At 44.7% G+C, this 23,212-nt stretch overlaps 1 protein-coding gene across 4 annotated transcripts in view; it reads right to left on the bottom strand.

Annotated features, from left to right (window-relative positions):
- Positions 1-23,212, bottom strand: part of SCUBE2 (signal peptide, CUB domain, EGF-like 2) — a 100,668-nt gene that overhangs the window by 72,742 nt on the left and 4,714 nt on the right. For all 4 annotated transcript variants that reach the window (XM_015412270.1, XM_015412268.1, XM_015412267.1 and 1 more), the window contains exons 2-4: positions 12,377-12,499; positions 10,355-10,480; positions 7,294-7,428 (exon numbers count right to left, since the gene is read on the bottom strand). In XM_015412270.1, the coding sequence (XP_015267756.1) occupies positions 7,294-7,428; positions 10,355-10,480; positions 12,377-12,499 (384 nt within the window). The remainder of the gene's footprint in view (positions 1-7,293; positions 7,429-10,354; positions 10,481-12,376; positions 12,500-23,212) is intronic.

Here is a 23,212-nt window from a genome sequence, read left to right as displayed (position 1 = left end):
CAACAGAGATTTTCAACTAAGTGGCTGCATATAGTAATGTCAATCTTTATTTTGGAAGACCAACCTCATTTTGTCCCATTAAACAAACTAGAATGTATTACTGGAAGCCTTGGCCAAAACAACATAGACTGCATAAGTGTCTCTTACAAAATTCCCAATAAACAGGTAGGTTGGCTGTGATGCTAACTTTTGCTAATCACATCTTTAATCATTTCTGCTGGAGACCTATGCAAGATCCACATGTCAGACTTCTATGTATTTGGCCATTAAAGTTCTAATCTTTAGTATCTTGACAAGTATAGAAACATGCTACTAGAATTTTCCTTGCAATTTTTTTAAAAAAATGATGTACTTTTGTTTTTAAACTTGCATCCTTGGTTCCTGATGCTTCTTTAACTGGTTGTTCTGGGTTGAACCTAGCCATTGATACCATCTGATACAGAGAGCATTAGAGAAATGAGCTAGAGGAGTCTTCACTAGCCTGTTTTGTCCTTCTCCTCATCTCTCCAAGTTGAATGGTTTTGAAAAGGGACAGGGACAAACAACATGAAGCAGAAGGATAATTCTTCTGTCACATCCTCACATCTGCCTTCGCCAAGTACCAGATTTAGACAGTACTAGATGGGACAACCATTTGTGAATGGCTTGGTCCATCCCTTTCTGCTCCCTCCCTCAAGAACTGCGACCTTCTGATGTTGTTGAAAATTTAAATCAAGGTTCCTTGTATTCTTGCACAAAATGCACCAAAATGAGAAAAAGACAAGCAGGGACTTGCAAGGACTTGAAGGGGACGCTTCGTTTTCCTCTCTCCCACTAATGCCTCCTTCCCTTCCCATGCAGCCCTCATACTCGGTCCTTCTTTCCTCTTCCTTCTCTCCTCCCCCCCCACCAGCCAGCCTATGTTCATCTCCCCCCCCCGCCGCCCCCCCTCCTCCGTTTTCCTCTCCTTCCCTTTAACTGGCAGGAAAACTATAGCCCATCTGAGCTGTAAGTAACCATCAAGGGCTTAAGTTAACTTCACAAGAACTGTCATCAACACAAATCTGTTATATATCATTCATAGTTACCTGAACACTGTGCTCTCCATCTCCACGTCAAGCCATAAGGCCAAAACACGCATGACAAGGATCACCAACGAAACCACCATTTTAACAAGACAACAGAGAATAGGGAGAAAGAATTTAACCTCCAAGCCCACTTCATGAATTGAAACTGGACTCCCATGTTTTGAAAGAAAAAAGAAGAGCCTTTGAGGGACACCAGTACACAGAACCAATGGTTCAGGTTTCTGAGTTTTCAGCTACATTATATCCTACCAACCCATCCCACTCTAAAAACAAAAATAAAACACACACTGAAGTTCACATGCTATAAACTGAGACTTGCCCCTTAGCTGCTTTTCTTAAATAAAAAAAAAAAGTGGTTTATTCAAACACAGCTTCATTCTATATTTATCCTAACCAACTTTGCAAGCTTATAAAATGTTTCACTGTATTCAACCCAATCAACTCCCACAAACTAACCACTGCTTCAGTGGAAACTCCCTGACTTTAACAATCACTTTCATGTTATTGCTCCAGGGTCTCCATTGAACTTTCATTCACTGCAGCCTTTAATTAGGCACCCGGTTTCATTTCTACTGCTTCAGTCTTAAAACTAAGCACAAGTCTTAAGTATTTCTTCTTAGTCACATACTTAGACCACTTTGGATAGCTCCATGCAGATGGGCAATGCAGTGGGCTGCTTCTGTTCTTCACTGCAATGGGCATGCTTTCCTATAAAGCAACCCACTCCTCTCCTTCAGGCAGCAGCTACGCATCATGGGTCTATTTTTACCTTTCATCCCTTTAAGATGCTTCCCCTTGCAAGAGGAAGGGCCCAGCTTCAGCCTCCCAATCCCCACTGACACGATGAAAAGACAGCACACAAAGGTAGGGATAGTTTGTGTACAAAGTACAATACAGACGACGTCATCAACCCATTCCAAGCACAGTCAGATTCAATAGCCAGACACTGCCCCTGCTGCCTCCCAGAGAGGCCCACCAGTGCGAACATGGACCTCTTTCCGTCTAGGTTGTTGATCAGGAATGACAACTGAATACTACATTCTACCCCACAAAAGGCAACTCTACATGGGGTTATTAGAACTAGTGGAACTCAGAGCACAAAGTCCGCTATTTTTTCCTTGATAGTTTAAAACTGTTATGCTAATACAAGGAGAATGCAAATCATGAGAGACAGTTTTCATTTCAAATCCGTGATCGAGTTTTACACTGTGTGAAATACAGGCACTATTGTTACATATCTGCAAATGCAGAGAGGCCTGCAGACAGCTTATTACTCCTAAGCAACCACATTTTCAGACTGGTGAGCCAGGTCAGAGCCAGCAGCTTTACAGGGCCAGATTTGGACCTAGTTAGTTTGTTCTGTCACCCAGCTCCTTCCGGGGCACAAGCAATAGTATCAAACTCCCTAGCTATCTGCAGCAGCCTATACTGCAGTGTAACGAGATCAGGTCCACAATACCCAATGCCTGCTAGCTGTCACATGGGCACAAGGAGTAAGATGTCTGATCCATATTGCCATAGTCCCAGGACCATCATCAAACCCTTCTGAGTTGGGAACAGGAGGCCTCATTCTTTGGTCAGTTCTTCTTCCCTATGAAATTTGCCTTTGGGGGTGCCACAAAGTTCAACCTTACACCTAATGTTGTTTAATTTGCAGATACTGGGAGCAATTACCTGGATGTTGCAATATTTTAAAATAAATCAAATGTTCACCTAATTAATTTGACTGCTGAATAAAGGGGGAAATGAGAAAAAAGTTAAAAATATAAATATCATGTGTAAAAACTAACTAAATAAATGGTGATGTGAACAAGGCACTGCAGTTACGTGAAGCACCAGAACAGGTGTGGAAAAGAGTTTGCAAACTTTACTCCCTGACTGCCCTTACATAGGAAATTTGAGTGCCACACAGGCCTCTGCAGTGTTGGTGTCATGATCTGTGCAGGACTGGGAGCAAGGCCTAGTGCGGCCTGGTCCCAGGAGAGACCAGTGTGGGAGTGGAAAGTAGACAGCCTACAATCCCCATAATGCTTAGCGAGGGTTATAGCCAATCAGTTTCCAGAGATTCTGTGAGGAGATTCTGACTTAAGCTGTTAACTGTGAAAAACGGTGTTCTTTCTCTCAGAGCTAAACTGAAGGGGACTCTGTTCTTTTGTTTCTCACCTGCGATCTGGTCTCACAGAGGGGACAGGCTGGTCTGGTGAGAGAAAGATCCCTCACTTGGCTGAGAGTGAGTACAGGTAGCGTAGCCTGGCAGGCTGTGGACCTGGAAGTAGTAACCAGCTAAGTGGACTAGGTACTCGCGTTAGGTTTGTGTTTATTTTGCCTTTTAAACACTGTTATATCTTTTAAAGCACCTTGTCTTGTTTTCCTTGCCCCAGTACTCTGTTAATAAACCATTTTGTTTAATTGTTATCTGCCTGGTCATCATGCCTATGTTCTCGGCTTAAAAGGGGGGCATTTTGGATGGGCTTGGGAGGGTAACCCTGGGCCTTCTCGAGGGACCCGAAGTCCAGGGTGGTGGTGGCGGAAGGCGGCGACCCCCTGGGGTCATGACAGTTGGGCAACACAAATCATAGAGTAGGAGTGAATAAACAGAGGAGGCAGGATAATTTGTCCTGGCGCTGATTGGCCAACCTCCTGATCCCCCCCCCCAAATTTCAGCTTCTTCGTTCTCTTACCACTGTAAAAAACAAACAGGAAGTAGAACCAGGAGAACAGAAGCTCAGCTGTTGATATATGAGATCAGGATACTGCAGTGCATACAGGGATATAGAGCTTGATGAAGAAATAGAAACTGAGGTGTTTTACCTGTCAGAGTGGAAAGGAGAACGGGATATGGGAGGGGAAATCTTGGGGGGAAATGAGCTCCTGTCTCTAGTTCCAGCTCCTGCCAACCTAGCAGTTCGAAAGCAAGAAATTGCAAGTAGATACATAGGTACCACTTCAGTGGGAAGGTAACAGCGTTCCGTGCGCCTTGGGGTTTAGTCATGCCGGCCACATGACCACGGAAACGTCTTCGGACAGCGCTGGCTCTTCGGCTTTGAAACGGAGATGAGTACCGCAACCCTAGAGTCGGATTCGACTGGCTTTCGAGCAAGGGAATGTTTACCTTTAAGGGAAGATACTGTCCAGGAAATAAACTAATATGTAGCCAGTATTTTTAGGAAGTACTATTTAGGAAGGTTGGTGTTTGCGTTCAAATTTCCCAGGTTATGGACTAATTTGTAATCTTAGGTTAGTCATCTTCTCCATTTTGCCTAATATTCTATTTCCAACAAGGGCCAAAAAAATGCCTCTGGAAAATATACAGAGCTTGGCATGAGGGCAACACCCCTCACCTGATGCATGTCACCAGCATTTGGTATTCATAGGTATACTGCCTCTGAACATGTAAGTTCCATTTAGCTGTCACAGCTGAGGGGAAGGGCTTCAATTAGCAGTGCACCATGACTTTGTAAGCATTTTATTAGAAACTGACTATTCCAGCTACTGCACCACTGAAAAGGAGAAGCATCTATATTATCGGTTTAAGGAGGAAAAAACCCAGAGAAGACTAGCATGGCTTCTTTACAGCAACAGAATGTATATATACCATGAGATTTAAACAAAGCAAATAAAAGCCCATCACCCCTACAGCAAAGCAAATGTCCGAGCATCAAGACTACTCCTCAATTGCACTACACAGAGACTGCCTATCATGCTTATGTTACCTGGGACCATAAATGTAACAGAACCTGAAAAAGAAGAGGTAGGGTTTGTTTCATGGAACTAGCTACTTACTTCTACCATTTAATCAGCTATCTTAAGATTAAAGCCACTTTCTGGGTCTTTAGTGAACCCCAAAACAGCATATACATGTAATTATTTATATACCAATAAAACTATTTGTCATCACAAGCAGCTCCTCATCATAGGCCCCGGTCACACGGGCAGGAAACTGCAGAGGAGAAGCGTGGCTGTTTGCCCTGGGGCAAACTACTGCGCAGTTACGCGATCAGACCTCCTGTGGAGGTCCTGTGGAGGTACCGTGGAGGTTCCATGGCAAGGGAGAGGTGCCGATCACAGGACAAGCCGGCGCGCAACGAAGAAGCGCGCGCCGCGGCAAACTGTTTTTTATTTTTGTGTACATGACAAATGCGCATGCTCCGTTGGGTGCGCATGCGCATCCACAGAGACTTGGACAAAAAAAACACACCTTATTTGCAAGGGGACATGGGCGGGCGCCGGATGCCACCGGAAACGCGATCAGACGCCCGCCCTTGCCCCGCAGTTTCCGGAAACTAGTACCTCCAAGGTACTAGTTTTTTGCCACGCAGTTTCGGCTGGAAGCCTCGGTTGAGCCACGGGAGTGCTACGCTTCCCAGATGTGCTGGTGAGATCGCGCCCGGAAACTCCGCCTGTTTTCCGTCTCACTTGTGTGGCTTCTGTTCCGTGTGACCGCAGCCATAGATAACTTTCTCACAAATCATTTACCTGAGAACAATTACACGCTTATAGGCTCGCTTATTACGCTTATATGCTTACTCATTAGTGAATAAAGTCAAGTTTAAAAGTGATGCCAAGAATGGTTTTTAAAAAATACCATCACCAATACCCTTTTCTGTACAGTTTTGTTTAAACCAGGTTCCGATTAAATATGCACGCAGTGCTGACCAGCTGGTACTGAGTACTCCTGTGTCACAAATCCTACCCATGCCAATGAAGCCCTTGTAATCGCTAGTGACCAATGTCCCCTCTAAGCTGTGGAATCTTGTGAGCAAAAATTCTGCTTTGTGAGTGACTGGCATTAAAGTTGTGAGCAAGTGATCACTACAGACCATTGGTACACTAAACTATGGGAATATCCGATTGATGACAAAATTGCTGAATGGTCCACCCAGCATAATCTAATCGAAAGCACTCAAAGCCCGATGAACAAATGGAAGGTTTTGCTAGCTAAACAAAACAGGTTTATGATGCACAGGCCACGTAATCCTTGGACAAATGCCTTGCCACTATACATGTTTCATTAGGTTAAATTGCGGGTTACTGATATTGTAAAACCTTTAGTTTTGTTGTTAGTTATCTTTTAGTTTGATGCAGCTATAGTTGTTGTGTTGTTTGTCAACAAGAGACTGTTTGGACAGTTAACTTCTCCTTTTTGTTGTTACGGTATCAATATTTTTAATTGTATGTTGATATACTGTAATAAAATAATTTTTTTTTAAAAAAAGTGATCTGGCTATTGCATAAATCAGTTTGCTCTGGAGCCACCCTTCCTGAGTGAAGACAGAAACGTGTGAGCCGGAGGCTGAAAAACTGTGAGCTAGCTCACACTAACTCAGCTTAGAGGGAACACTGCTAGTGACTAGTGACCCTTTTAAGTATCAAGATGGGAAAAGGAACACCAGACAGGTATGGTATGAGAGTTATCCCCCCACACAACTCCCACTGCCGCCTTTAAACCACACAAAGGGTTCCTGGAATCTCAGCACATCTATGTACATCTAAGGCCCCTGCCACACAGCAGAGGATAAGTTGCTCAAAGCGCAGCTTTTAAAAGCCACACCAAAGTTGAGACGCCGCGGCGGGACCCCACGGATCCCCTGGGCCGCGGCGCCTTTTCTCCCCGGCACGATCAGATTCCGAGGAGAAAACACAGTTCAGACGGGGAGCCTGCCGAACTGCGCATGTCAGAGCATGCGCAGTTCGGCTAGGAGCCGGGGATGCGCTGGCGATCCGACGGCCCGGCTTGCGGCGCCTCGTTGAGATGAACTACCTAGGTAGGTGGTTCTAAGTTGATGTGCTGTTTCGGGCAGAAGGGCTGGTTTGGGGACGGAAGCACTACGCTTCCCAGATGTTGTGGTGGGATCGCGCCCGTTTGCTGCGTCCCCGAACCGTCCTTCTACCGGCCCAAATTCATCCGTGTGGACGGGGCCTAACATGACGTACCAGGAGACCCACATTAAGTTCTTCCCTTGCTTCAATGAGACTCACAACAGTGACTTACAGAATAATATTAAGGCTGCGGTCACACACACTAAGTAATCCACTTCCAACCCACTTTCAGTGCACTTTCCAACTAGATTTTGTCAGTTCACACAGTAAAATCCAGTTGGGGAGTGCACTGAAAGTGGATTGAGAGTGAATTATTTAGTGTGCGTGACCGCAGTCACTGCTAAGAAAACAGCACAGCACTCGATTCAGGAACCTTAAGGCGAAAGACAGGCAGGCTTTGCTGTACCTTCTGAACGGTGAATGCAGGTGTGCTGGTTATCACTGAGGAAGAATCCATCATTGCAACGACACTCATAGCTCCCCACTGTGTTGACACAAACATGCTGGCAGCCTCCATTGTTCAACAAGCACTCGTCTGTATCTGAAAAATAAGAGACAGCAGGTTTGTGCCTGCTATTTTTGGTCACATGGTAGCCTGTATCAATAATGCATGAGAAGCAAATGAAATCTTGGTAATACTGCAGACACTATCACATCAATATACTGCTTATCTCTACTGCTTATCCACAACAGCCAATAACAATTCTGCCAAAACTCTTTCAGCTAAAATCCTTGTAGCTGCAAAGGAAAGGAAAAAAGAGAAGAACCATGATCAAGAACGTTTAGAAAGGCAAAATGATTTATACAAAGAAAAGCAGCATCAATAGAACAGAGATAATCAATCAGCAATTTCCTCACAGCTGAGTCCTTTTATACTGCATAGAAATACATCAAAAAGTACCATCTCTGCCAAATGGGCCACATGTCTTCCAAGAAGCAATTTTAGGCATCACTGGAAAAATCAGTTATATTTACATAAAATCTTTATTCCCCACACTTCTTAACGAAATCAGTGCCAATTCCGTCATACAAAAAGCTACATATAAGCAATAAGAATATGATTCATACAATAAAAGTACAAAGTCAAAGCAGAGCCTCCTAAGAAGGAAACTCAAAATTTTCCTGGACAGAAGAAGGACATCGCATTATATAAGAGATATATTTGTGGCACCTCTCAATTGTTTTATAAAGTAACGGTAAAGGTTTCCCTTGCTCGAAAGCCAGTCGAGTCCGACTCTAGGGTTGCGGTGCTCATCTCCGTTTCCAAGCCGAAGAGCCAGCGCTGTCCGAAGACATTTCCGTGGTCATGTGGCCGGCATGACTAGACGCCGAGGCGCATGGAATGCTGTTACCTTCCCACCGAAGTGGTACCTATTTATCTACTTGCAATGTCTTGCTTTCGAACTGCTAGGTTGGCAGGCGCTGGAACGAGAGACGGGAGCTCACTCCGTCATGTGGCACACTCGGGTCTCGAACTGCTGAACTACCGACCTTCCAGCCTGCAGTTACAAATCTGACTTCAAGCCCGTCATTTTTTTGCAGTATTTTCTATTTTTACCTCCTACTGGAGTGGCTGTACTTTGTATCTTTCTCCTTCTGCAGGTACCTCGTGCAGTTGGTGGCTAGCTCTGACTGAATGTTCCTTGTGATAGATAGCATGGGCAGGTTAGGGTTTCTCCTGGTGTACCATCCACCTTCTGGGAGACTTCAACATTCATTATGAAGTTGTGTCGTCTGGCTATGCTCAGGACTGCCTGGGTACCACAGTGACCGTGAGATTGTCCCAGGTTATACTTGGCTTTGTATATGAAAAGGACATACGCTGGATCTACTCTACTGTATCAAACAGTATTCTGGTAATCTGTGCAATCCTGTCAATATGCCCTGATACTTTCATAGTGGGTCCTGAGGTGCTCAGGGAAAAATTAATATTCCATGTTGAGAACGGGAAGAGAAGCAAATTGCCCCTGAGAAATCTACCCGCTCCACTCTGATCTTTTACACATATTGCCTGCACATATTCAACCATACCTTCGTAACCTAAGTGCAAGAGGGTTTCTGTTCATTTTTAAATGAAAGCTGAAATTCCCAGGAATCTAAACTCAATATAATAAAGCAGATTCAATACAAAATTCTGTGAGGAAATGAATCAGCTAAAACAAATATCCATGTTCTCCTTGTCTTCACCAAACCACAAGCTGTAAGTCTCCTCCACAACATGCTCTAAGCCATTCTCACTGACTTCTGTCTCTTTGGTGATGTTTTCTTGAGATGTCCACATATGTGACTCCAAGCTGGCTGGCCACACCTTTTTGCTTCCCTCCTGGAAGTTGCCGGCCACAGATGCTGTGGCAAATCTTAGGGTCTGGCACTCAAAACAACTCCAAGCAGCATGCCATTACAAGCAGCCACAATGTTATACCGTATTTGCTCTCAAAATATCCTTGCAAAGCAAGGAGAAAAAAAGGAAGCAATTAAATTAATAGAATCTCAGAGAGAATATGACGCCACGGAGGTCTCAGCGAGTGCGCAGAGTGCCCACCTACTTAAGCGATTACGATTGTTCCTAAATGTTTTTGCTTAGGGGGGAGGGATTTGTTATGTATTGCATTGTATATAACTGCTATGTGAACTGTGTAAATACTGATGTGTGAATCGACTGATTGAGATGCCATGTTGAGCTTCATCCTGGGCTAGGATCCTAATGTAACCTATAGGAGCCCTAGCCCAGAGAGTGCCTACCAATCACGCTGTAAAGCGGGACCGCTTGTGATTGGACTTTATATCTTCAACCTCATAGGTTGTTATTTGTACAGAGGGTGTGGCTACACTAGCCGGGAATGTTTAAATACAGAGCAGCCAGTGCTTGTCCTTCGGCTCGAGTGGTTCGAATGATGGTTCTGGCTGGCGATAGTAACTAAGCTGAAGAATAAACCGCAATTCTTGCTGAATCACTCTCCGACTCTTTGTTAAGCGCACGACTTAACACAGCATTTCTTAGATTGGGTGGAATATGGACAGAAAGATTAGTAGAATAGCAAGGAGGGAGGCAGAGTGCCTGCAGCCCTCCCAGTGCAAAGGAAGGGTTAGGCACCATCTCCAAGGAAGAACTTGGCAGCCCAAACTGTCAAAACAGCAGTATGCCTGCTTGATAAAAAAGTGACGCATTTCACCCATAACTTCCCAAGCATTTTGGAAAGCCATTTGTGCACTGAGAATACGGTTTAGGCCATGAGACTGTACTTGCTTTCTTCCACTCCTATGGCTCTGGCTGTGCAAATATAAACACCAGCACCCACATTTGACAGACGACAAACGTAATACACCAAATGACAGAACCACCTATTCGGTTATTAAAACTAACTGTGCCTTTGTTCTGAATATCAGAGCACTGGTGGATAATGTGAGCGCTTTATACTACCAGCGTTTAGTGCTGATGCAGGTGCATTTTGCAGCATGATCCTTACCAAGACAATTATGGCCATCCTGAGCCAACATGAAGCCATCATAACACATACAGCGATAATTGCCTGGAATGTTGAAACATTCGTGCACGCAGCCTCCATTGAAGTCATTATCACATTCATCAATGTCTGGGGAATAAAGCAAAAGTCAGTATCATGAATGCCTGCCTGTTTGCTAAAGACAGGCCATGACATGATTATACTACATACATGCTAACAGTAACTGGTATCTTAAATCATTCATACCGTGCAAATAAATCAGATTTAAGAAACTACTTATAGACTGTACACTGTATATACTTATACAACAGTATCAAATGCATTAGGCAATTCATACAGCATTCTGTTGATTTAACAGTGCAATACGATGAAGAGTTATTCCATTTTAAACTTTAATTTAGACTGGAATAATACTGCACAGGACTGCACTGTCAGTTTCCTACGTACAGATAGGGAAGTCCTGCCTCTTGGCTACACAATCTTACACTCACCAGCACCCGCTGCTTGCAGATGAGTTTGCTGTTTTGTAGAGAAGAAGAAAAGAACAGTTAACTACCCACGCTATAGTTACTCTTTGCCTTGCCTCCGTTCCTTCTACCTGTACTATGCTCAGTAAACTCTTGCATAAATCTATGGATCAGGTTTAAATCCTTCCTAATACCAGTTTAGCATGCAGACTAAGTGAGAGAAATTGTTATAAACTGAAGATTCTGAGCCTAATTCAGTTCTCTAATATATATAAGCTGAACTCAGTGACATCCACAACAAAGCTAGATCACCTGTCTAGGATGAAGTCTATCATTTGGGGTCGCAAAGAGTCGGGCTCGACTGTGCAACTGAACAACAACCCTCATTAAGCTAAGAGACATCATTTAAGCAACAATTTCAGACACCTCGCTAAATTTCAGCTATAACTTGGAGAGAATAGCTGCAGCTGTCTGGGTTCTCCTGCCCTCCCCACCTTTAAAAAGACACTTCTCACGAGGCTTGCGTAACTGAGCGTGCTAAGGAGCAAACACATCCAATTCTTTTGTAAGAGCTTTCACTAGCAAAGTCTGGCCAAACAGACAATTTTAAAAACATATGGAGAATAGCTCAGCTGAACATTTTGGGGAGTAAATGAACATGTTACTTTTAAAATGCACTTTGCAAACTTGAAGGTGCACATCCAGGGCTTTTTTTGTAGAAAAAGCCCAGCAGGAACTCATTAGCATATTGGGCCACACCCCTGACAGCACAGCTCATTAGCATATTAGGCCACACCCCCATGTTACCAGAAGTGTGCTCATCCAGCCACACCCACCTTTTGCTTGTTATTCTGTTTACCTTCTTTGTTGTCAAAACCCAGGGCCTTTTTTTGTAGCAGGACCTCCTTTGCATGTTAGGCCACACACCCCTAATGTAGCCAATCCTAATGATTTCCTGCTGTTGGGTGTGGCCTATTATGCTAATGAGTTCCTGCTGGGCGTGGCCAACTTGGGAGCCAGCCGGAACTCCGTTCCCGTGCGTTCCTGCCCAAAAATAGCCCTGTGCACATCTATGCAAATTACAATCACACCTTCTAAAGGTAAAGGTTCCCTTGCTCGAAAGCCAGTCGAATCCGACTCTTACTAACTGCCAAATGCTGCCTCTGAGCAGGTGGTCTCTGCAAGGCCTACTGAAAATGAAAATGCCTACCAGTGGGTTTCCCGCTCTCTTTCTCTTCTAAACTACTTGGCACACACACATAAAAAACCCCTTATATCTATTAAATGGGGGGGGGTATAATCAGACAGAGAAAACATACTCCTTTTAAAACCAACCTTTATTTTAATCACACACAAACACAGCGGCAGCACTGGGGCTTTAGCAGCACAACATTTCACTGAATACAGGGAAAAGGTGGTTCTCAAATGCAGCAAATGCTGTCATTTAGTTTCAAAAAACCTCCATCACATATTGACCACCTTGGGCATTTTGCTCCAAGATGTTACAGTGATGTGTACTTGTTCCACTGTGTTCTGTAAACCATCAGAGTCCAGTTACCTTCACATATCTTTCCTTCTCCACTGTAACCTGGCTTACAGGTGCACTTGTATAGCTTTGGTGTATTTTGACAAATTGCATCCGGGTGACAGTCATCGAGCCCTTGGGCACACTCGTCCACATCTGAGAAGAAACAGGTGAGGCATGCACAGGGGTGAATGTGTACACAACAATCAAGTCAGACATTCAGAAACATCACCTGAGCACACAATGAATGGACGGTGGTTACTCAGCTAGATTAGAATACTTACCTGATATGGCTCTTTTTGTAGAAAAAGCCCAGCAGGAACTCATTAGCATAATAGGCCACACACAACAGCAAAACTCATTAGCATATTAGGCCACACCCTGACAGCACCACTCATTAGCACATTAGGCCACACCCCCATGTTACCAGAAGTGTGGTCATCCAGCCACACCCACCTTTCGCTTCTTATTCTGTTTACCTTGTTTGTTGTCAAAACCCAGGGCTTTTTTTGTAGCAGGAACTCCTTTGCATGTTAGGCCACACCCCCCTAATGTAGCCAATCCTAATGAGTTTCTGCTATTGGGTGTGGCCTATTATGCTAACGAGTTCCTGCTGGGCGTGGCCAACTTGGGAGCCAGCCGGAACTCCGTCCCTGTGCGTTCCTGCCCAAAAATAGCCCTGGAACTAACTGATGCAAACCCATTCTGTCCAATCCAAGGGCCAAGCTACATGCAGGAAGGTAAATGGGCCAGACTGGTCCTTCATTGGAGTTCAGCGGGACCCCACCCCATGACATCATCAGATTAAAGTACAGGAGTGCTTCTACAACATGAGGATAAACCTACTGACCTGCTTTAGAGAGGTCTTGCGAATATTACTGAGATGAAACGAACAAAGATTTTTGTACATTTGAAATCTACCCTATAAACCAGACCATCCTAGCTGTACAGTTATCAATAAATGGGTGCTTCGCCAATTGAAGCATTTCACTAGATTCATTTCTTAAAATACAGCTGAGTTACTGATTACATTTTAATAAATTGAATATTACTTTATTATTGAAAAGACCATTTCTCCTTTGTCAGGGAGGTTGTGCCAAAAAAAAACCCCTATCGCCTGATCAGGCTGGTAGTTTAAAGAGAAAAATAAAGGGTAGAGAATTTGGATGGGCTTCATGGTGCCGTGGCTGAAGTGCTGGACTAGGATACAGGAGATGTGGGTCTGAATTTCCACTCTGCCATGGAAGCTCATCTGGGTGACTTTCAGCCATTCACACACGTTCATCCTAAGCTAACTCACAGAACTTTTGTGAGGATAAAATGTTTTAAGGGAGAACGTTCTAAGGCACAGGGATTCAAGGCTATTCGGAAGCCCTTCTGGGGCAGAGCCCACGACACCACCACTCCCCATCAAGGAGCCCCACATACTTGAATGAGCTCTTTAAAAAAATCTTGCGTACCAGCTGGGATAGTAGGTTCTTCAAGGGGCGTTTCCTTGTTTATTTATGATTTTCAATATACATCATGTCATCGGTTTACATTTCTTATTCTTGTGAGTCATATTTATTTACATTGTCTAGCCATACATAAAACATTTTCCATCGTTTTTCAAATATTTCTTTGCTATTACCTTGTATTGTTAAACTTAATCTATCCATTTCAGCTACTGACAAAATTTTATCTATTACATCCTTTTTCGTGGGTATTTCTTCTTCTTTCCATGCTTTGGCTAATAATATTCTAGCTGCTGTGAAAAAATATGTGATTATGTATTTATTTGCTTTACTATATGTTTCTGGAAGAATATTCAATAAAGCTTACATACAATCGGTACATGATTACAATTAAAACATTTAAAACAGGGCTAAATCAATTGACAATAACATAATAAGTGCTAGTATTGTTGTTTATTAGAACAGCGATGGCTGCCATATCAGCTCTCTTCCCATAACCGGCTCGTAGATCTTCCTCGAATGTCTTGCAGACAGCTGGCACAGGCTGTTATTACGAATTCCAAAGGCAACGGGCTTCCTATCCTAGTTGCTAGTGGTGGCAGCAGCTCCAAAAGCCTGGTGGAAGAGCTCCGTTTTACAGGCCCTGCAGAACTGTAAAAGGTTCCGCAGGGCCCTGATCTCCTCTGGGAGCTCATTCCACCAGGATGGAGCCACCACCGAGAAAGCCCTGGCCCTGGTTGTCAACAGCCTGGCCTCCTTAAGACCAGGCTTAAATCTGCCTCCATTCCTGAGGACTGGAAGGTAGCTAATGTCACTCCCATCTTTAAAAAGGGTTCCAGAGGAGAGCCGGGAAATTACAGGCCAGTCAGTCTGACATCAATACCGGGTAAATTGGTGGAAACCATTATTAAGGAAAGAATTAGTAGGCACATAGATTAACAAAACCTATTGAGGCAGACTCAGCATGGGTTCTGTAAGGGAAGATCTTGTCTCATTAACCTCTTAGTGTTCTTTGAGGGGGTGAACAAACATGTGGCTTCCAGAAAGCTTTTGATAAAGTTCCTCATCAAAGGCTCCTAAGTAAGCTCAAAAATCATGGGATAAAAGGACAAGTCCTTTTGCAACTCCTGGGTAAACCATGGGGCAAGCCTGGAGCGAGGGCGGAGAGGGCATCAGGGAGCGAACTCCTCGATGGCTGTCATGAGTTGACTATGCCAATTCCTCAACAGGCTCATCTAACAGGCCGCCAGGGAACACTGGATCCCGGAGAGCCATCTGAAGCCACATAGGGTCCATTTGGCTCCGCAGGCAAACAAAAATAGGCTCCCCGCCCAAACAGAGTCAGAGTGAAACCATCAGACAGGTCCGACCATGGCACTGCCAAAGCAGTAATCTGGTCCACTGTAACCCCCACCACGAAGATCAGATCAAGCGTGTGCCCAGCTCGGTGAGTGGGAGTCGTTACAATTTGAGAGAGTCCCAGTGCCGCTATGGACGATACTAGGTCCATTGCCTGAGTAGAGGCCACATCATCAGCATGGACATTGAAATCACCCAGGACTATCAGTCTAGGGTGTTCCAATTCCCACCCCCATACGGCCTTCACCAGGGATGGTAGGCTATAGGCCGGTGCGTTGTGTGGTCAGTACACCAGCCAAATTGCCATGCTCTCCCTGGCTTCCCACACTAAGCTGACACCCTCTATGCCTGTGATCCTCAGCAGTGGGAGCGCCCTGAAGTAGTAAGCCTCCCGAATGAATAGAGCCACTCCTCCCCCCCAGTCTGTGATTGGTGAAGGACCGAGAACCTGGGTAGGTGACATAGATGTCATCAGGGGCTTTGGGCCATATGACATGCCCCTGGAGACCACATGTGCCCCATGGGCCATATGATCTGCACCCAGATGCAGATGTTAAGGCAACAGCGGGGATACAGACTAACCCTAAAGTAGATATTGCATGGCTTTGTAAATGTGTTAGCTGTCCACAGTAAGTGCATATGGTGTAACTGAAATTAGTGTTAGAAAAAGCCCAGACAACTGGGTGCCTAAACATTTCGTGCTGGTACCTACGACTGATTCTATGACATTACCACCAACTAGACAATTAGCACCACTATTTTGCACAAAGCAACATGTCTCAAATTAAAGAAAAGGCTAAAGCACCCCCCCCCGCACAAGTCTAGAAGGAAAAAGTTAAGAATCAGTGTGGTCATACAAAGGTGAGCAACAACCGGCGTATCCATTCCATAAACATAGCAACCAGTGGGTTTTTCTTTGTTTGTTTTACGGTCACGTCACAACTGATTTACGGAGACCCTGTAGGGTTTTCAAAGGTAAGAGACCTTCAGGGGTGCCTTGTCACTGCCTGCCTCCACATCACTTGGTATTCCTTGGAGGTCTCCCATCCAAATACTAGCCAGGGCTGACCCTACTTAGCTTCTGTGATCTCACAGGATTGGGCTAGCTTGGGCTATCCGGGTTAGGCCAGCTAGTGGAAGGCAGTCCATAAATCTCAGATATTTTTCCAGTGCTGACTAAAACGAGGGAGCCAGTTTGGTGAAGTGGTTATGAATGGCAGACTCTAATCTGAGGAACTGGGTTTGATTCCCCAGTCCTCCACATGTAGCCAGCTGGGTGACCTTGGGTCAGTCCCAGTTCTCTGAGAGCTGTTCTCTCAGAGCTCTCTCAGCCCCACCTACCTCACAGGTTATCTGTTGTGGGGAGAGGAATGGAAGGAGATTGTAAACTGCTCTGAGACTCCAAGTGAAGGGCGGGATATAAATCCAACTTTTCCTCCTACAAAGTCCCCCCCCCCATCTACACTCCCAGCAGAATTATGGTATTCTCAAGAATAGCTGATAGAAAAATAAATTTTCCTATTAAACCCCCAGCTCTCTAGAACTTTCATTTTTTATTATTTGTAATTTTTATTCAAAAATTTGCATGACAGTACAGAGAATTCAATGCAATAACTTTGTACAATATAAAATGTATGCTTCTGAAAAGGTTTCAATAAATAGTGATATGTTGATATATATATTTTAGTTAACAGTTGAGTTAGCTTCTTTAGGATTTTCTTTCTAAGCCTGAGGAACTATCTGCTCTCTAACCAACACCTGATTTTCTGCACTTTGCTCATAGGTTAAGTTACAGAGGACAACAAGATGGATACTTCAAAACCAGGGAATGCCGTAGATTTCACTCCTTCACATTTTCAAGAGTTGGTAAAGTGGCTTCCATATAATAGAGCTGTACACATAAAAATGGACAACATCATCAACATATTACCTCCAGATATAAGTCTGTGTTTGCAAGAATATCTGTGATGACATTACTGGCTAGGGCTTCACATGAAGCCAACAAGCACTGTTATATTATGTTGACTATTGCTGATTTATATGACTCAGTAATCACTCCATATGGAATTGTACACTATTGGCATTTTACATGATCACTACTAGTGTGCCTGATTGCTGCATGAGATTCATAGGCATACTAATTTCCTTTTGTTGTTCAGTCGCACAGTCGAGTCCGACTCTTCGCGACCCCATGGACCAGGTCACGCCAGGCCCTCCTGTCTTCCGCCGTCCTCTGAAGTTGGCTCAATTTCATGTTCGTTGCATCGATGACACTGTCTAACCATCTCATCCTTTGCCGTCCCCGTCTTCTTTGACCTTCAATCTTTCCCAGCATCAGGGTCTTCTTCAGGGAGTGCTCCCTTCTCATTTGGTGGCCACAGTATTTGAGCCTCAGTTTCATTATCTGGCCTTCCAGGGAACAGTCAGGGTTGATTTCTTTGAGGATTGACTGATTTGTTCTTCTTGCAGTCCAAGGGACTCTCAAGAGTCTTCTCCAGCACCATAGTTCAAAAGAATCTATTCTTCGGCGCTCGGCCTTCCTTATAGTCCAGCTCTCGCAGCCATACATGACTACTGGGAATACCATTGCTTTGACCATGCGGACTTTTGTTGGCAGGGTGATGTCTCTACTTTTTATCATGCTGTTTAGGTTCGCCATCGCTTTCCTCCCAATTTCCTGCATGTAGCCAACTAGTCACATGGAGTCAACAATATGCACAGGATTAAGCTTTTCATTGCATCACCAAATAGTTTAAAAGCCTTTTGCAGGGAATATAAAAAGCTTAATACTAGATATGGCAGCAGCTGCATAGAACTAGCCACACTGAAGGAGTCAAGACATGCAGGATTGTCAAGCAACTGCTACAGGCCAAATGGTTATGAGAATGGGCCACAGTTCAGTATAGAAAAAGAGAGCACATATTCAGATATGTTTAAGCTAAGGGGGAACAGAAGTTTTAACTACAGTATGTTAGCCAGTTACTGAAACAAATAAGGTTTTATTACTGTGATATCACTTTCATAAAATGTAAGCTTTAAAAAAAACTAACAAAAAGGGTTTTACAGAAATAAGCATTTAGGCCGGTCAAGAATTTCAGAATCACAACCACAGACACATTAAACTTCTACTTTCCATTAAACAGATGGTTATTCAAGGGTGTTTTTTTAAGAGTTCCAAAATTAGCTTTTTAAAATGAAAAGCAAGTGTTACATCTGGATCAGGCAGCCAGGAGTCACCTTCCAAGAAATAACATACAGAAGCATGCTTCCAGTTAAGAGATCCAGGTGGAAACTTCAAGGCAGGGATAGAAAAGTTACAGTTCAGGAAAAGAAGCCATATAGGCTACAGGAAATGGCTGGGAGAAATGTGACTACCCCGCATGTATAGGACAGAAATAACATGTGGTAACGAATGCTGTGCTAAATTGTCACAGTGTTTGTTTTCACTACAAAAATCCCTTTGTCAGAGGGGATAAACTCTTCAGCAAATGTCAGACACTCAGGCAATCAAATAGCAATATTTTTGCCATTTGCTCATACATTGCTATGGATTAAAACGATTGTCCCCATCCCTGCACGATACCATTTCCATCATTTTCCTGGTTCTTTATCAGCACTGTAGTAGATTGTCTTCTTGCAAGCGTGCTCTGAGAATGCACTACATCAGAGGGAAACTCATATCTTCTTGCACAGTCACTCCTTCATTCACCTGCTAATTAAAGCAGCCAGAGGGCCACTAATCAGCTGGGCAGGAAAGGTTTAAAAAAATGTCTCCTTGAAAGGGAGGCTGAGGTAAGAACTTTATGGAAAATATCTTCGTAAGGTTCTACTGGTTTGAACAATCATCAACCAGTCACCAACACACCATTCATGGAGAAGGTACATAAGCCATTCCTTGTCCCCAAAAATGGTGCTGGGATATTGCTTTTGATTCTTTGGCCTTTGGCTTATGGGATTGTACAGGGTTCAGTCTTGATACTTATTCTACTTAATATCTAAATGAAAAAGCTTGGAGAAGTTTTTGAACATCTGGGGTGTAATGTCATTGGTACGTGAATGACATACAACTATCAGCAGTTTGGGAATGCGCTAGATGTTAGTTGGCGGCTATGGCAGTGTTGTTTTTGTTTAGCTTACGGGGATGCATCAGTTTTCATCCTTCCTGGGAGAAAGCTGATATGACTATTCTGGTGAGTGCCTTGGTTATATCCATATTTGACTACTGTGATACATTTCTATGTGGGGTAGCCTTTGAAAAACTTTAACTGGTACAGAATGCAGGTACAAGAGTACTAATGGAGACCAGGAACCTGGAAAAACAGCATATATATAATTTCTAAATCTATATCTAATTCTCAACAGTCCCCTCTGTGTGCTGATACCTATTTCTGCAGATAGGGGGCACACTCTCCTCCAACAGGTTGGGGTTGGTTTTTTTTTACAGACTAAGGGGACTACATGGGTCTGTAGAAAAATCCAAAAAGTTAAAACTCAGGGAGGGTTGGATCCTCCCCCAATACCTTTTGAAATGGCCGCCACAGGGATTTACTCCAGGTACCACAGCATCTACAGTGATAAACTGGCTGATAGCCGGGGGAGGGGAGCCCAAACCAGGACTAGAGCTCAGATTGGTAAGGATTCCTCCTGCAGTATGAATGGCTACATAGTAAGGGGGTTTGAAACCAGGCCTGGGACTAGGATCGCCCACTCCAGGTTGTGAAATTCCTGGATATTCTGTGGTTAAATCTGAGAAGTGCAGAGTCTGGGGAGGGGAGGGGCCTCAACTGGATATAATGCCACAGAGTGTCCACCCATGGTCTCCAGGGGGACAGATCTCTTTTGTCTGGAGTTCAGTTAAAATTCTGGGGGGTCTCCATGTCCACCTGGAGGCTGGCAAACCTAGGCCTAGCAGCACCCTCTGGGTGACTTGATACCACCTGACTTGCATGATTCAACTAGGCCTGGCTGCTTGCTACTGTTCAACAACAGCCACCCTCTGAAAGTCAGTGTAGTATAATGGTCAGAGCTTCAGAGTAGTGTTTGCGAGACCCAGGTTTAGATCCCCATCTTGCTGTAGAAGCTCACTGGGTGATTTTGGACCAGTCACATACTTTGGACCAGTCACATACCTGATAGGGTTGCTGTGTGGATAAAAGGAAGAGAGAATAACGTAAACTGCTTTAGTCCCCACTGTGGAGAAGACCATAGTTTTCCTCAGCAGAAGCTGCAGGGCGGAAAGGAGACAGAAAGCTGAAGACAGAGGGGCAAATAAAGGTAGGTTGGCTGTTGGGTGGGAAGGAGATAGGGATGCCAACTTCAGGTTGGGAAATTCCTGGATATTTGAGGGGTGAAGCCTGGGGATGATGGGGACTGAGACAGGGAGGGACTTCAGGCAGATACAATGCCATAGACTCCACCCTCCAAAGTATTCATTTCCTCCAGGGGAACTAATGTTGCCAACCTCCAGGTGAGGGCTGCAGATCTCCTGGAATTACAACTGATCTCCAGATGACAGAGATCAGTTCCCCCAAAGAAAATGGCTACTTTGAAGGGTGGTGTTTATGGTATTACAAGAAGCGGGGATCCTCGATACTCATGGAGGGGGAGAAGGAGCGCCACGTGGAGGAGGAGGAAGCAGCCACAGGTGAGCCTTAGGAAGGGTTGAGTCCCCCCCATACACTTTGAAATGGCCACCGCAGGGATCTACTCCAGGCCCCATTGCATCAACAGTGAGAGATAGACTGGCTGGGGGGGGAAGCAAAAAGCAGGACTGGGCCTGGGACTGGGAAGGATTCATCCTGCAGTATGAATGGCTAAATAGCTGGGGGTTTGGAGCCAGGTCTGGGACTAGGATTGCCCACTCCGGGTTGGGAGATTCCTGGAGGTTCTGTGGTGAAGTCTGAAGAGTGCAAAGTTTGGGAATGGGAGAGGCCTCCATTGGATATGCCACAGAGTCCACCCATTTTCTCCAGGGGGACAGATCTCTGTTGTCTAGAGTTCAGTTGTAATTCTGTGGGATCTCCAGGTCCCACCTGAAGGCTGGAAAACCTAGGCCTAGGAGCACCTTCTGGGTGACTTGATATCACCTGACTTATATGATTCAACTAGGCTTGGCTGCTTGCTACTGTTCAACAGCAGCTACCCTATGAAAGCCGAGGCTCCACTCCCAAATCTCCAGGAATTTCCCAACATTGAGCTGGCAACCCTAAGAGGAATATTTGGGCAATTTGTTGTGTTTCCTGGAGATCGACAGGGGCAGAAAGAGTGATGGGGTGGGGGCAGAAAGGAAATTACAGGCATGGAGGGGAGAGAAAGAAAAGGGGTGGCAGGAAGGAGAAAGAGTATGAGAGAAGTAGGGGGAGAGGGGAAGAAGCAGAGGTGGGGGGGAATGGGATAGCCGCTCCCGCAAGTTTCTTACAGGTCCCCACTCGATGTTCCACCCCTAAGGTATAGGGGAAATGCACATAAAACAGTACTTTCTATGTGGCGATGCTGTGAAACTCTCCTACCATAGGGTCTTTCTGCTCACTTTTAGATAACTGCATCCTTCACTACGACTTTGTCTTGCATGATGTCTAATAATTCCTCAATTTCAGGATATGTTTTCTGAGTACTTATTTCTCTTGATATTTTGTTCTGTTTCTAATTTTTTTTATTATTATTGCTGCTTTTTAAATTCCCTTCTGGGTTAGTTGTCCATGTTTGTGCCTGATCAAATCTAATTGTTATTTTCAGTAATATTATTAGTCATTATTATCATCATCATCAATAGCAACAGCAACTTAAAAGGAGCTTTCTGGGTGGAAAAACAGGATAAAATACTTGAAGGTATGCTAGCATACATTCATTATCCTTCTCATACCATTAAATGTACTTCTTAAACTTGCATGATTATGGAATTACTAGCCTGATACCCGTGCTTCGCTACAGTATTTAAGTTCCGTAAATCCAGTTATAATACCAATGATATGAAGTCTGAAATGTGACATTTGTTGTAGGAATTCTAGTGCAGAAGATTTTAGTGTAAAAGATGGAGTGAGACATACGTACTTTTTTTCTATACCAAAGGACCTCTCTCTAGACCACATTGGTGGTTCTGCGCTCAGGTGCTAGGATCACCAGGCTGCTTGATGAGCTCACTCTGGAGCAGACCACATAGAACTGTCCATTTAAGAAGCAGTCGTCTGTTAAGTCAATTCCTTCCACCTTCCACGAAAGTGATGGCCTCTCTACTTGTGTTCCTGGATTGTTTTGCTCATATGGAGACTGTGTTGTTCTGAGCACCTCAGGGTGACCTTGCTGGTACTTGGCCTGCGCAGCTCAGTGCCCCGCAGGAGTACTATGTGCAAATGTCCTTGCCGCATTCCTAAGTTGCCTCCTCCTGGCAGGTGCCTGTCCAGTGTAGGAGGGAGAGGAGTATTAGAAGCCACTGTGGAGGCTGGCAGGATCACTAAGGCATTACTACTGGGGCGGACTCCCTCATGGCTTTAAGCACCCTGCAACCACTGCTGCACCTGACGGAAAACCACCTGTTAGGTGTAGGAGGTGGGGGGAGCGTGTTGGAAGCCATCAGAGAGGCTGGTCCAGCAGCATCACTAAGGTGATCCTGCTGGGGCAGAGTCCCTGATGGATTAAAGTACCCTGGCCCTGCTCCTACACCTGACAGACAACCGCCTGTCTGGTGTTGGGAGGGATTGTATTTAAAGGCATCGGAGAGGCTGGGCCAGCAGCAGGTCTAAGGCAATCCTGCTGAGCAAACCTCCCCAGCAGCTGTAAGCATCCCACCCCCTCTCCTACACTTGACACATAGCTGCCTGTCCATTGTAGGGGAGGGAGGGGGGAGGAGTATTAGAAGCCACTGTGGAGGCAGGGCCGACAGGATCACTAAGGCGTTACTGCTGGCTCCAATGTTCCCTCTAAGCTGCGAGGTCTTGTGAGCAAAAATTCTACTTTGTGAGCTATGGGCATTAAAATTGTGAGTGAGCGATTTGGCTACTGCATAAATTAGTTTGCTCTGGAGCCCTCCTTCCTGAGCTGAGACAAAAATGTGTGAGCC

This window comes from Gekko japonicus, unplaced genomic scaffold (genome assembly GCF_001447785.1).
Source record: "Gekko japonicus isolate JY-2015 unplaced genomic scaffold, Gekko_japonicus_V1.1 scaffold3090, whole genome shotgun sequence".
Lineage (NCBI taxonomy): Eukaryota > Metazoa > Chordata > Lepidosauria > Squamata > Gekkonidae > Gekko > Gekko japonicus.
The sequence above is the reverse complement of the archived record's forward strand: the minus strand, read 5'-3'. Positions and strand labels throughout refer to the sequence as shown.